Source organism: Festucalex cinctus, chromosome 1 (genome assembly GCF_051991245.1).
Source record: "Festucalex cinctus isolate MCC-2025b chromosome 1, RoL_Fcin_1.0, whole genome shotgun sequence".
Lineage (NCBI taxonomy): Eukaryota > Metazoa > Chordata > Actinopteri > Syngnathiformes > Syngnathidae > Festucalex > Festucalex cinctus.
The window spans coordinates 8,975,960-8,988,615 of NC_135411.1; the positions used below are offsets into that span (position 1 = coordinate 8,975,960).

Sequence of the window (12,656 nt, forward strand, 5' to 3'; positions counted from 1 at the left end):
GATATTGCGACATTGGCCTATGCAATATGCATATCACAAAGACATGCAATAGGTTTGGTATGGAATTTTATGCTCTTATCTGAATTTGAATTTGTCAGGTTTACCTGTTTGACATTTATTAAACATTAGGGATGTAACGATAAGGGCAATTTCGTGATATCGTGATATTAAAACTGCCACAATATCGTCGTCGTCATGTTCACAATATTTAAAAGGAACACAACTGTTAAAAAAAAAAAAAAGTCAGGTTGATTTCAATTTGTGCAGTTCTAGCACCACCTAGTGGCTAGTATATTAGTGCAATTTAATTTTCATTAGGGATGTTTTGGCCATCTATGTTTAAAATCTATGCTAATTGTCAGATGAAGGGGAACCTAATTTGCTTGTGAAGCGATCAATGTGTGCTTGCATTAGCAAGTACGTGCCTCAATATTGTTATTAGAGATTGTAGGTGGTTTATATGCATCGCCGTTATGGACAAAAGCACAAAATTGTGCTTTTTTTTTTTTTTTTTTTTTTTTTTTTAAGTATGAGCTCTCTTTTTTACAAAATTGTGATCTTTTTTAAATATCGCCAACGCTCCCACAATATCGTGATAATTATTGTATTGTGACCTTCATATCGTGATAATATCGTATCTTGATGTTTGGATATCGTTACATGACTGATACAATTTACTACTGAAATCTGAAAAAAAATAAAAATCCCCTCCTCACCCTCTCTTTTTATTTGGTTTCCACGCCCCTAGTTCCATGAGTGTTCCAACCTAATAATAAAAAATGCAAAACAGAGTTGGAACACAGAGTACTCAACGAGAGGTAATTACAATTAATGAAGAATACATTGAGTTTGATCATTTTGCCGCATGACAAAATGTAATTCTTTCAGTCGGTAATAAAAATGTCATTTCATTAGGTACATGTTAAATATCGCAAATTCAGCAACTATATTGCATATTTTTCCAATATCATGCAGCCCTAATGTGAATTATGAAAAAAAAAGGCACAAAACTGAAAAATAATTTAATGATCAAATATAGCTATAGCAGCATCATTAAGTAGCACTATAAACTATGACGTTATCTTGACGGCAAATGATTCACAAGAAGGAATTTTTTTGCAAAATGAATGAAAGGCCTCAGCCCCAAACTTACCTGCCGACATGTAGACGGCGAGGAACTGCTCCCTCCCGAGAAGCCAGTCGATCCCGGAGGAAAACGTCCACAGGACGTACATGTTGGCCAGCAGGTGGACGAGCGAGTAGTGACTGAACGACGACAGCACCATGGGAAGGCACTGACTCTCTGGCCGACAGCAGAGACAACAACACAAAAAGCGGCAAAAGCATCAGGAATGTCCGGTGCCGATAGTCAGCATTTTGACGGATATCGGCGGCGGAACATTTTGAATTATCGTGCGGATAGATCCATTTAAAAAAAAGTGTTAATTTCAGGGAACTAATTATTTCAATTTTCAGAGAACTGTTTTGCACCTTTTATTTTTGTTTGGTCATTTAAATAAAATATTCATACTTCAGATATTTTGAAAAATTGGAAAATGTATTTACTATAAAAACAACGACAATAGGGAACTATTTATTTACATTTTTATGTAACTTTTAAAGACATGCGACTGCCCCGGGGAGATCCCCGAACTTTTTGTTAGATTTTTAAAGCAAAAATGTCTGACTAAGATTTTTTTTTTAACTACAATATTTTACAAATGAAAATACGTTTAAAAAAAAACAAAAGTGCTGGAGTTAGCATTTTTTTTTCAAATTTTGATGCCAATATTTTCCCTTTTAGTAAAAATTAATATCTGCTCCAAATATCGGTTATTGGTGTCCTTGACTACTAATAATCGGTATCTGCCCTGAAAAAAATGTATCTCTAGCAAGAATATAAAAAATATATATTTTTTGAGAATCAAGTCAGTTTAATTCTGTATCATCGCTGTCCCACGCAAACGTTGCATGTCCAAAATCCAAATATGGACACAATTTATTTATTTTTTTAAATTATTATTTTCCACAAATCCCCATCGGGGTTATTATAATACTTTTGTAAATTTCCTTACAGTCAGCTTTTATTTTATTTTCAGTTGCACTTAAAATTGTATTATTTTTAAAATTCAGTTTGTCCTAATTAATTTTCAGAGCGGGATTATAAGTTTTCGTTGTTTTTTTAATTCGTTTACTTTGAATTCGGTTTAGTATAAAATTGTTTTGTGTATGCGTGCAACATTCATTTAAAATAACAATTTTTTTTTTATATACAAACATCTGCAAATAAATAAATATTACAAGAAGAGGATTCATGAAAGAAAAAGTCGTAAAATTAGTCAAATCTATGACAATGAATACATCATTGAGTATATTTAATTAAAACAAAAAAAAAATACAAAAAAACATACGAAGTCCTTTTGATTGCTGTGCTACTCACTGGCGGCAGGGTTCGAGATGAAGTATTTCATCATGCTCGTTTGCATCGCGGGGATCCTCCAGCAGCACAGCACGACGACGTTCGCCACGATAATACCTGCACAACAGTCACAGTGGCTAGAAAAAGTCTACACACCCCGTTTCAAATGCCTGTTTTAACAAAAATGAGACTACGCAACTTTTCCCCACCATTAATGTGACCTCTGACCTGTACAACTTAACTCTTTGACCGCTAAAAATGTTTAATAACGTTTAGTAAAATCACGATATATGCCGCCATAAATGTTAAAAGACGTCAACTATGTTGTTTTTTTTTAATCAATGGGTAGTGAAACATCTAAGTGCAGCGCTGCCTGTTCAATAGGTTGTGGAATCAAAAACACCCACTAACTATGGCCAGCAGATGGCAGCATGGTGTCTCTTTTCACTGGGTTGCCGGTGTATGGAATTACAATGACACATGACGGAATCTGATGAAATATGATGAAATAGAACGTTTTCAAGGATGATCAAAGCCTTTGTCACGTTAAACCTAATTCATAAAGCGTCACTAAACAAAAAATATTGTATAAAAATAGTGTCAAAGTCACTGTTGTGGAGAAAATGTAACTTTTCACAAAAAGCTTGTTTTCTACTTTCCTGTCAATTTTTGCTCAATGTCACTAAATTTAACTATTTTCAAATGGTGATTACTAAAGAACAGAATAAGGTGGAAACATACTTTTTTTTCTCTAATGACAGAATGGAATGCCATCTTTCATGTGGTACCCACCTTGTAAATGTAGTAAAAGTACACATCATTCTGTTTGCCTTGAAAAAATTAGTTAAAATGCTCAAAATCGGCTGGCACTGTCGGGGTTGTTTTTTTTTTGTTTTTTTGTTTTTTTTTTATAGCGTGTGTCAGTAAAAGAGTAAAAAAAATCAACAAAAAAAAAAATCTGTTGCTGTGGGAAGCAAGTCCAGTTCTTGAGAGCTCCTATCCAGCCTGTTTTCTGGTTCCCTCCTCCGACACACCTGAATCAAATGATCAGCAGATCCTGATTATTTGATTCAGGTATGTTGGAGGAGGGAAAACAAAAAAAAAACCGAGTTGATAAGGGCTCTCGAAGACTGGGCTTGGGCACCCCTGATTTAAATTTACGTCAATTCCCAAAATCTTCAAAAAGCAAAACATGTCGGGGAAAGCCTACCAGAACAGCTAAAACCTGATTTGGGTTGAATCAGAAGCACTTGAAATGGTGTGGGTATGAGATTGTTTAATTCAAGAGGGTGTGCATACTTGTGCAACCCCATTATAGACCCTTCCTTTTTCTTTTTAGTTTTTTTTTTTTTTTTTTTTTGCTCACCAGTGACGGTCTTCTGGCCTTCGGTGAGTCCGCTCCAGAAGTGGTCGGCCACGGACATGAAGAGGATGACCTGACGCTGGAAAAGCGTCAGCTGACTCCACCAGTCGTGCCAGTACGCCATGTCTGTGGAACCCTGACAACACAACAGCCGCAATGACTGTCCAAGTCGGGTCATAAAAATAATTTTTTTATTGTTTTTTTGTCATGACCTCACCCGTAAGAGTTTTTCGGACTCCTCTTTATCCCTTAAAGTTCTGACTCTCGACTTGAAGTTCTCGTACTGCAGGATGGCCGCGGCACCGAAAGAGCAGCCTGTAAACTGACGTGGCGTTAGGACAACCAAGCGGGTTCACGTGCCAAAAAAGTTGCAATATTACACGACAAAAAAAAAAGTCTTCATATGAAGATGAAAAAGTTATAAAAATATGTTTTTTTTAAATGTTTTTTAAGACTTTAGATGCAATCTACAGGATTATTTTCAGTTCATGGGAAACACGGTGAAGCAGCATTTAGCCGTTATGCTGCAAACAAATGGAATAAGATGAAGAAGTGATATCAGCCCTGAGTGTGAATGAATGCTTTTATTTTTCGTTTAAGGTCATTTAACTCATTCACTGCCAGCCCAGTAAAAATTGAGTTTTACTCGTTGAGTTTTGACGTTAATAGTCGTCAATGGCAGTGAATGAGTTTAACGTTTTTAAAGGAATTTTACAATTCAGCCTTTTGAGTAAATTTAGAACCCTCCTTTAATTTGTTTACTTTTATACGTTAGAAATGTTTTTGAAATCTATGAACGTGCTCAAATGCTGTCAATGCTTTTAGTAATTCTGGTAAGCTACTCTTATTTTCTCTACTTAACTTCCTAATATCGTTTTGTGTTTGCAAATGCTCTTAGGCGCCGTATCGATGCTTGCGTGAGGCACATTGAGCTATAGTTATAAAAAAAAAAAAAAAAAAAAAGTTGCCATGCCTTGCCTTTAAAGTAATACTTCACTTATTTAGCCCATTATAGCAATAAAAAGTGAATATTTTGTCTATAATTAATTTGATACTTTCATTATTTTTCACGTGCAATTAGTACCTTTAAAAACACATTCTGCAACTTGCTGTCGACTGAAAATGACATCACAAGGGCTCAGGTAACCAATCACAGCTCACCTGTTTTCTAGGTTTGGTCATGTGACATTCACATATTAGGGGGGTGCTTGTCACCAATAAAATACATTTTCTTGATACATACATGATACGATACTGCTTGGTTCAATATTTTTAAAGTGGAACGATTCAGCTTGATTCGATACACTCACCACTTTTAAATTGTCAAAGATTTTCCACATAAAAGCAATTTTCATTACACCCCAAATATACATATACATGTAGCGAACAATAGACAGCAATTTTGTCTTTTCATCCGAAAATATTACACATATAGGGTGGTTCATAAGTCTGTCACTTTACAAAAACACATCAAGGGTAGCAGGATCAAACTGGTTTCATTTATCTTTATTTTCTGCTGTTATGTCACAATCACACTTTTTTTTTTTTCCGCGTAAATGTGGTCTGCACTGATTTTATTACCATTTTCAGATCAAGTCGTTGACTGCAAATGAGGTGTTTTGTGTACATAGTTGAGTAAGAATGATCTGTGTACACGTCTTCTATACTGATTTCATCAAAGCCTTTGGCATGAATTGGAACACCGTTTTTCTGTGTAAGCAAGGGCTCACAAATTGAATATTTATTTCACAGAACATTGTTTTCTTGGGTTTTTGTGTTTTTACTGCAAAACTTAAAATAAATAGCTATATTAAAGTTGTGGTTTCATCTTAACAGTCTTTGAGATAAAATTTAAGTGACAGAATTATGAAACACAGTGGCCTGTCTTTTTATGTATTATATCTTTGTATATTTACACATAGATTGTCTCAACATAAAAGATTGCCTAGCCTATGGACCAAAACAGTAAAATAACTGAAACAACAAACGACACATTGCAAAGCTATAATGGTAGCAATAACAGGCACCTATAGAACAATTATTCTCCAGGAATGATATGTGATATTGAAAAAGGCCCTTACTTACCCCCACTGTAAACATCAGAGGCTTGTGCAGCTTCGGCTTGGGTCCATGAGGACTGAGTGTTGTTCCTTGTGGGCGTTCCGGAAGTGAAATGTTGCCTTTCTTTGGTCTTTTCACGTCTCGACGGAATCCACGCCTCACTTGACAGTAAAAGTCGAGCCTTTGAAAAATAAAAAAATTAAAACGGGGGGGGGGGGGGGGGGGCATTTCAAAGATCGTCAATGACATAAACACTAAAAGCTGACGTCATGATTTGAGTTAAAATAGGCTGCATGGTGTAGATATGCATGACATGTCAACAGCATGTTCAATGTGATTATTATGCATTGTGCAAAATCGAGATAATTAGCAGACATGAAATGCAGAAAGGGCAGTAAGATGTCATTCATTGACAAGTTGGTTTGCAATGACTGACTAGCTGTTCGGCTAGCATCACGCACTCACAATCATGCTCTCATTATTATTATTCTCGACAAATATGATACATAGTCGATAATCTTTTGCCAACTTGCCTGGTAGCTCGCGCGACTATCTTTTCCGCAGGAATTACGTTTATTCGGGTCCATTTTAAAATGCAGCATCTCCACGCCATGTTTGTGTTTGTGACCTTCCCGGAAGTTCCGCCCACACGTTAATTTTCAGCCAATCGTGTTCCGAGGTTTCTCACGTCATCGTACGTCAAAATTAGGCGCGTTCACGTGTCGCTACGTTAAAAACAAAAACAAACAAAGGAGTCGCTACGCAACGTATGTTTAAGCGGCTGAATCAAATCATGAATGCGTTGGGTGTACAGTACATCAAAGACAAAAACAAAGTACTGTAACTCGATGTTTTAAGCCAAAATATAGACCGAGTGAAGTCTCTGAACTTGAAAGCAGCATCTCTTGTGAGCTCCCATGTAGCACTTCCCTCTTGTGGCTGAAGGAGAAACTTCAGAATGCGTTGAAAATAAGTTGTTGAAAATCTCAACCTGACAAAATTGAAATAAATAACCACTCAAAACTGTCATGAATGAATTACGTTTGGAGTAACACTGGCACCTATTACTTTCCAATTCTGATCAATTATTAACACATTCATGTAGTAAATTAAAGTGCAAATGATACATTAGTGGATTCTTATGAATCATGTATGAGATATTTCAGTTTTGGCACATTTAGTCGTCCACAGGCAGGGAAGGTCTGTGGTGAATTCATATTTTCTGAATTAGTATTATGGTATGGTACTATTATGGTTATGGTAAACAGTTGAATATCACCTTTGTATTTATATATTAAACACTCACATTTACCTTGAATAAAAGTAATTTAGGTCACTTTTGGAGCATTATCACTAAGTGTGATATTGAAGGGGAGACACATAGTTCAAATACAATCCCTAGCAAAAAGTATAGAATCACCAGTCTCGGACGAGCACTCACTCGGACGTTTTATTCTGTAACGCATAAAACGTCTGAGTGAGTGCTCGTCCAAGACTGCTGATTCCATACTTTTTGCTAGGGGTTGTATCATTTTTGTCATGTCACGATATTAAAAGCAGCACATCTGTTAAAAAAAAAAAAAGTCAGTTTGATTTCTATTTCTGCAGTTCTAGCACCCTCTCGTGGCTAGTTTTTTTGTGCAGTTTAATTTTCATATAGCATGTTTTGGCCCTTCTATGTTTAAAATCCATGCTAATCGTCAGATGAAGGGGGATGTAATATGCTTGTGAAGCGAGTCAATGTATTGCGCGCATTATCAATAAGTGCCTCAATATTAAGTGTTACTAGATATTGTAGGTTGTTTATATTGTTATGTAAAAAAGCACAATGTTGTGCTATTTTCATAAATAAAGTGTCAAAGGTGTGGCTATGCTAATTTATTTTAAGTTGTCATTTCTTATCATTAAAATGCTTAAAAAACTACCGTATTTTCCGCACTATAGGGCGCACCTAAAAGCCTTCAATTTTTTCAAAAGCTGACCATGCGCCTTATAATCCAGTGCGCCTTATATATGGATCAGTATTGAGCCGCAACAGGTCTCGCTGTCAAGACGCTATCGGTGACCCTGCACGATCGGTGACGCGCATGCGCAGAAGATCCCGCCATCTTGGATCGCTAGCTAATACTAATACTTTACCTCAGAGGAAATAATAAAACAGCTGTTTATTCATTTTGGGAGTGAATGGAGTTGTCAGAAAGCTGGTTTGTAATCTATTAATAGTTTGGCTGACCTATCAAACTGTTTGACAGTTGACATTCCCTTTAGCGCAGCACCATCTAATGGATGCGTAACGTAACCCAAGCCTCTACTGTAGCGCCTTATAATTGGAAAAAGTTCTAAAATATGTCATTCATTGAAGGTGCGCCTTATAATGAGGTGCGCCTTATAGTGCGGAAAATAAGGTATATTCATTCACTCTATTCAAATCTATATTCAAATAATTTATTGCCTTACCTTCTTTTCTGCGTCCAGACTGTGAATGAAGATCAGTTGCATAAAGCCACAACTGCACTAATTTAACCATCTACTGGTACATTTCCAATTTACAACCATTTCGATTATTTAGTCATTCTAACAGGTAAAAGTTTTTTGTTCCTAAGCAAGCAAGAGGGAACGCATGGAAGGCCTCGCAGAGGTGAGCAGTATTGATGGCGGTGGGTGTTGCTATTGGCATCCGGACAAGTTCCACAAACTTCGCACAAGCTCGCCATTGACTCCGGAATTAGGGGAAGAAGTTCCAATATAGCTGCACTGCGGTGTCCGCACAGAAGCGAGGGCTCACTTCCAAAAGGCCACGTTTGCAATACACGTGCCGGCCTTTGGCACCATAGAAGTGATAGGCTGCTCCCTGTTGCTTATTTGCACACGTATGAAAATATAACCGTCTCCGGTTCGAGTCCAGGCTCGGACCTTCCTGGGTGGAGTTTGCATGTTCTCCCCGTGCCCGCGTGGGTCTTCTCCGGGTACTCCGGTCTCCTCCCACATTCCAAAGACATGCATGGCAGGTTAATTGGGCGCTCCGAATTGTCCCTAGGTGTGCGTGTGAGTGTGGATGGTTGTTCGTCTCTGTGTGCCCTGTGATTGGCTGGCAACCAGTCCAGGGTGTCCCCCGCCTACTGCCCAGAGCCAGCTGAGATAGGCGCCAGCAGCCCCCGCGACCCTTGTGAGGAATAAGCGGTCAAGAAAATGGATGGATGGATGGATGGATGAAAATATAACCAAAAGGACTGCGTTATGCCTTTGCCGGCGCAGAGGCCCAAGGACACGCTGCCAAGTGAGATGATATCCTATTGACGATATTATCCCGTGGGACAGACCAGGACATGGTGTGGCGGAGCAGAAGAGAAACATGATGAAGGGTGACAGTAATCGGAGAGCACACATTAAAAACAAGGTGATCAACATCAATATGATAACAATCACCTTTGGTTAAAAGCTCCATTTGTACAACTTTTTTTTTTTTTTTTGAATGACTGATATCAAAATCTATGCAAGAGTTCATGTTCTTTCCTGATCAATGCAGGACATTTATTTCCCCCTAGCAGACGTGTCCTCTTTCATCGGGTACTGTCATCGATTCACTCAGGGAACTGACGCCAGCACATGACGGCAACGAGGCACCGGGTCTCCATCACGGGACAGGAAAAGATGTCTTTGCTCTTACAAATGACACAATTCTAAAGAAATAAATAAATAAAATAAATAATAAATACATAATAAATAAATAAATAAATAATCAATTTTCTTGACTGCTTATTCCTCACAAGGGTCGCAGGGGGTGCTGGCGCCTATCTCAGCTGGCTCTGGGCAGTAGGTGAGGTACACCCTGGACCGGTTGCCAGCCAATCGCAGGGCACAATAATAATAATAATAATAATAATAATAATAATAATAATAATAATAATGATGATGATGATGATGATGATGTTGATGATGATGATGATGATGATGATGATGATAATAATAATAATAATAATAATAATAATAATAATAATAATAATAATAATATATTGTAACCCTCTTAAAATAATTGCCTAAGTCAAAAAAACATTTTTGCAATTTTTTTTTGCCTCAATCATCTCCTCATGATGCAAATGGTTCATTTTTTTGTGTTTCCTGAAAAATCTAAAAATAAATAAATAAATAAATAAAAAATCTGAGTTAGTCGACGCCTTTAAGAAGGCGTCGATATGAGAAAAATCAATCATGGAATTCATTTGATGGTGTCTTCTGTGTGCGTGCGTTTGCGTGAAAAAGAAAAAAAAAAATGATGGTGTCTTCTGTGGCAGTTTACACAGATAAATTCACTGGCACAAGTACATGCACATGGCGGCAATAAGCAACAAGGACTGAGCTCTCGCTAAAAAAATAAATAAATAAATAAACAAACAAACAAACAAACAAAAAAACAAAAAAACAAGGCACCGGGTCTCTATCACGGGACAGGAAAAGATGTCTGAAATTACAACATAAAAATATTTTAAAAAATCATTAATAATAATAATAATAATAATAATAATAATAATAATAAATAAAATAATAATATAAGAATAATTATATTGTCACCCTCTTAAAATAATTGCCTAAGTCATTTTTTTTCTTTTCTTTTTTTTTTGCCTAAATCATCTCCCCCTCGTGATACAAATTTTTTGTGTTTCCTGAAAAATCCGAAAAAATTAGTTGGGCGATTATTTTACGAAGGCGTTGATATGATAAAAATCATTCATGTAATTCATTTGACAGTGTCTTCTGTGGCAGTTACGCAGATACATTCACTGGCACAAGTATGACACATTAGCCTTCAGCTGCCAAATGTCTTTTCGACATCAGAGGAAACTGGAGCTGTTACCATCGAGTCCCGCAAGTGCTGACAGGAAGCTTTCGCCAACACTGATCAATGAGTCCGTTGGACATTAACACACTGGCGCTTGTTTTCTGTCATTTTCTCTCCTGGCTGCGCTGTTTGGTCACAGCGGCAAGTTAATACAGTGACATTTCAAATAAAGCCACCACTGCACATTATTTATTTGACCACGCAGGACTTTATGTATGACAGCGTCACCCTCTCACTCAAATCGAGCGGATTTACAGTGAGCCTTATGTTTTTAGTCTTAAAAATGTAAAAGATTAAGAGTAGCAAAACAACTAAAGAGACATTTTGGTAAAAATTGCATGTAAATGCCCCAAGAATGAATCGAAATGAAATGCTGGATAATGAATTGAAATGTAGAAAATTAGACTAATAAAAGCTGAATTATACAAAATTTATAGGAAAAAAAAATAATCTGTCGAGTTTTTCCCAAATTAGGGAACTTAAAAAATGTGGAATCTTAAAAATGTTGGTTTAAAAAAAATAAAAACAAATAAATAAATAAATAAATAAATTCTGAACACTTTGAATGTGGCATCAGAAATGGTGAATTAGAAGTCAATTTGTAAAAACGCAACAAAATGCAATAATTTTAAATGTGATAAATAGCAGTATTAATAGTAACATTTTGACGTTAGCTTATATCCACAGAGGAATGTGCAATTCAAACATGAAAAAAGCTCAAATAAAACATTAAAAAAAAAAAAAAAAGCACATTATACGTGATCTGGAGCAACTCACTCAACACACAGACTGGCTAACGGGTTAGCCAACGCTTCACTCTCATTCGCTGACACCCATGTCACTCACCAACCCAGGGCCCTGCTTTTTAAAACCATACACACTCAAAGTCACAGACACTTACAGTAGAATGTGAGAATGGCAAACCCTAGTGGACCAAAATTTTACCTGCACCTCACATGCACATCATATTGTACAGTATTTAATCATGAAAATACATTTTTATCTAAATGCTTGATGGAATAATCTGTGGAATATTCATTTGGCAAAAATGATAGGTGCAGTAGTAGTTTTAAGTCATCAGAAACGAGCTTTTATTCCTAAAAAAAAATTATACAGCGTTCCCTCGCTATAACGCGGTTCACTTTTCGCGGCCTCGCTGTATCGCAGATTTTGTTTAGTGCAATTTTGCATGCATTTTTTTTTTTTTTTTTTACATTAATGTAATTATTTTATAAAATTTGTGCAGGTTTGAACATTGAGAATGTCTAAATAAGAGAGAAATGTGAGAAAATGTAAATGTAAAAGAAATTCAGAAACTGCGTGGTGAGGGGTTTAGAGCCTTAAAACATTTCTAATGTAAAACATAAAGCTAACTACTTTGCAGGTTTCACTTATTGCGCGTATTTTTTGGAAGCTAACGTCAGCGGAAAAAATGAGGGAACACTGTATTTAATATTATTTTAAGCCATTATGTAGTCTGAAAAAAAAAACATTAAATAATGATTCAATTAAAACGTAATATATTGCGCATCGAATATAAGTTTTTAAAAAAATTAGAGAATTGCTGTAGTCCACACTCAATGTACCGCGCACAATATCCACCAGAAATCTCCTGCCGTATCAAATAACTGCCACAATACGGAGTGGACGCTCAGGACGGCATCTATCGATCTCATTCTTTCATTAAATATTGATATCGCCGCAGCGAATTATCACCTGCCTGCCCCGCTGTTAAAACATTACAGCATTAGGTCGGCAGTTATGAGACAGAATGCTTCACCGTGGGGCCAAACGTGAGATATAATGTGTTCATAAAAGGTACCACATACTGAAGGGTGTATTTGGATGGTTTTGTAAAATAATATTGTATTATATCCATGTTCTGAATTATGGCCTTTAATAAGACACACAAACAACCTTAGTGTATCTTAATCATAATAAGTCAGAGACAAGTTAAAAGACATCTACTGTGCCTT

The 12,656-nt window shown here is 36.5% G+C and overlaps 1 protein-coding gene across 5 annotated transcripts in view; it reads right to left on the bottom strand.

Moving 5' to 3' along the window:
• The window catches only part of LOC144014795 (presenilin-associated rhomboid-like protein A, mitochondrial), a 69,190-nt gene that overhangs the window by 4,415 nt on the left and 52,119 nt on the right, over nt 1-12,656 (bottom strand). Inside the window, exons 4-9 of one of the 5 annotated variants that reach the window (XR_013282575.1) lie at nt 5,868-6,024; nt 4,000-4,097; nt 3,786-3,918; nt 2,441-2,536; nt 1,154-1,303; nt 717-766 (exon numbers count right to left, since the gene is read on the bottom strand). Coding sequence is in view for 4 of the 5 variants with exons in the window: in XM_077515083.1 (XP_077371209.1) it covers nt 1,154-1,303; nt 2,441-2,536; nt 3,786-3,918; nt 4,000-4,104; nt 5,868-6,024; nt 6,377-6,456 (721 nt within the window). In the remaining variant the exon portion in view is untranslated. Of the gene's footprint in view, nt 1-716; nt 767-1,153; nt 1,304-2,440; nt 2,537-3,785; nt 3,919-3,999; nt 4,105-5,867; nt 6,025-6,376; nt 6,509-12,656 lie in introns of those variants that run through there. The other 4 variants (XM_077515083.1, XM_077515090.1, XM_077515076.1 and 1 more) reach the window with 4 other exon arrangements.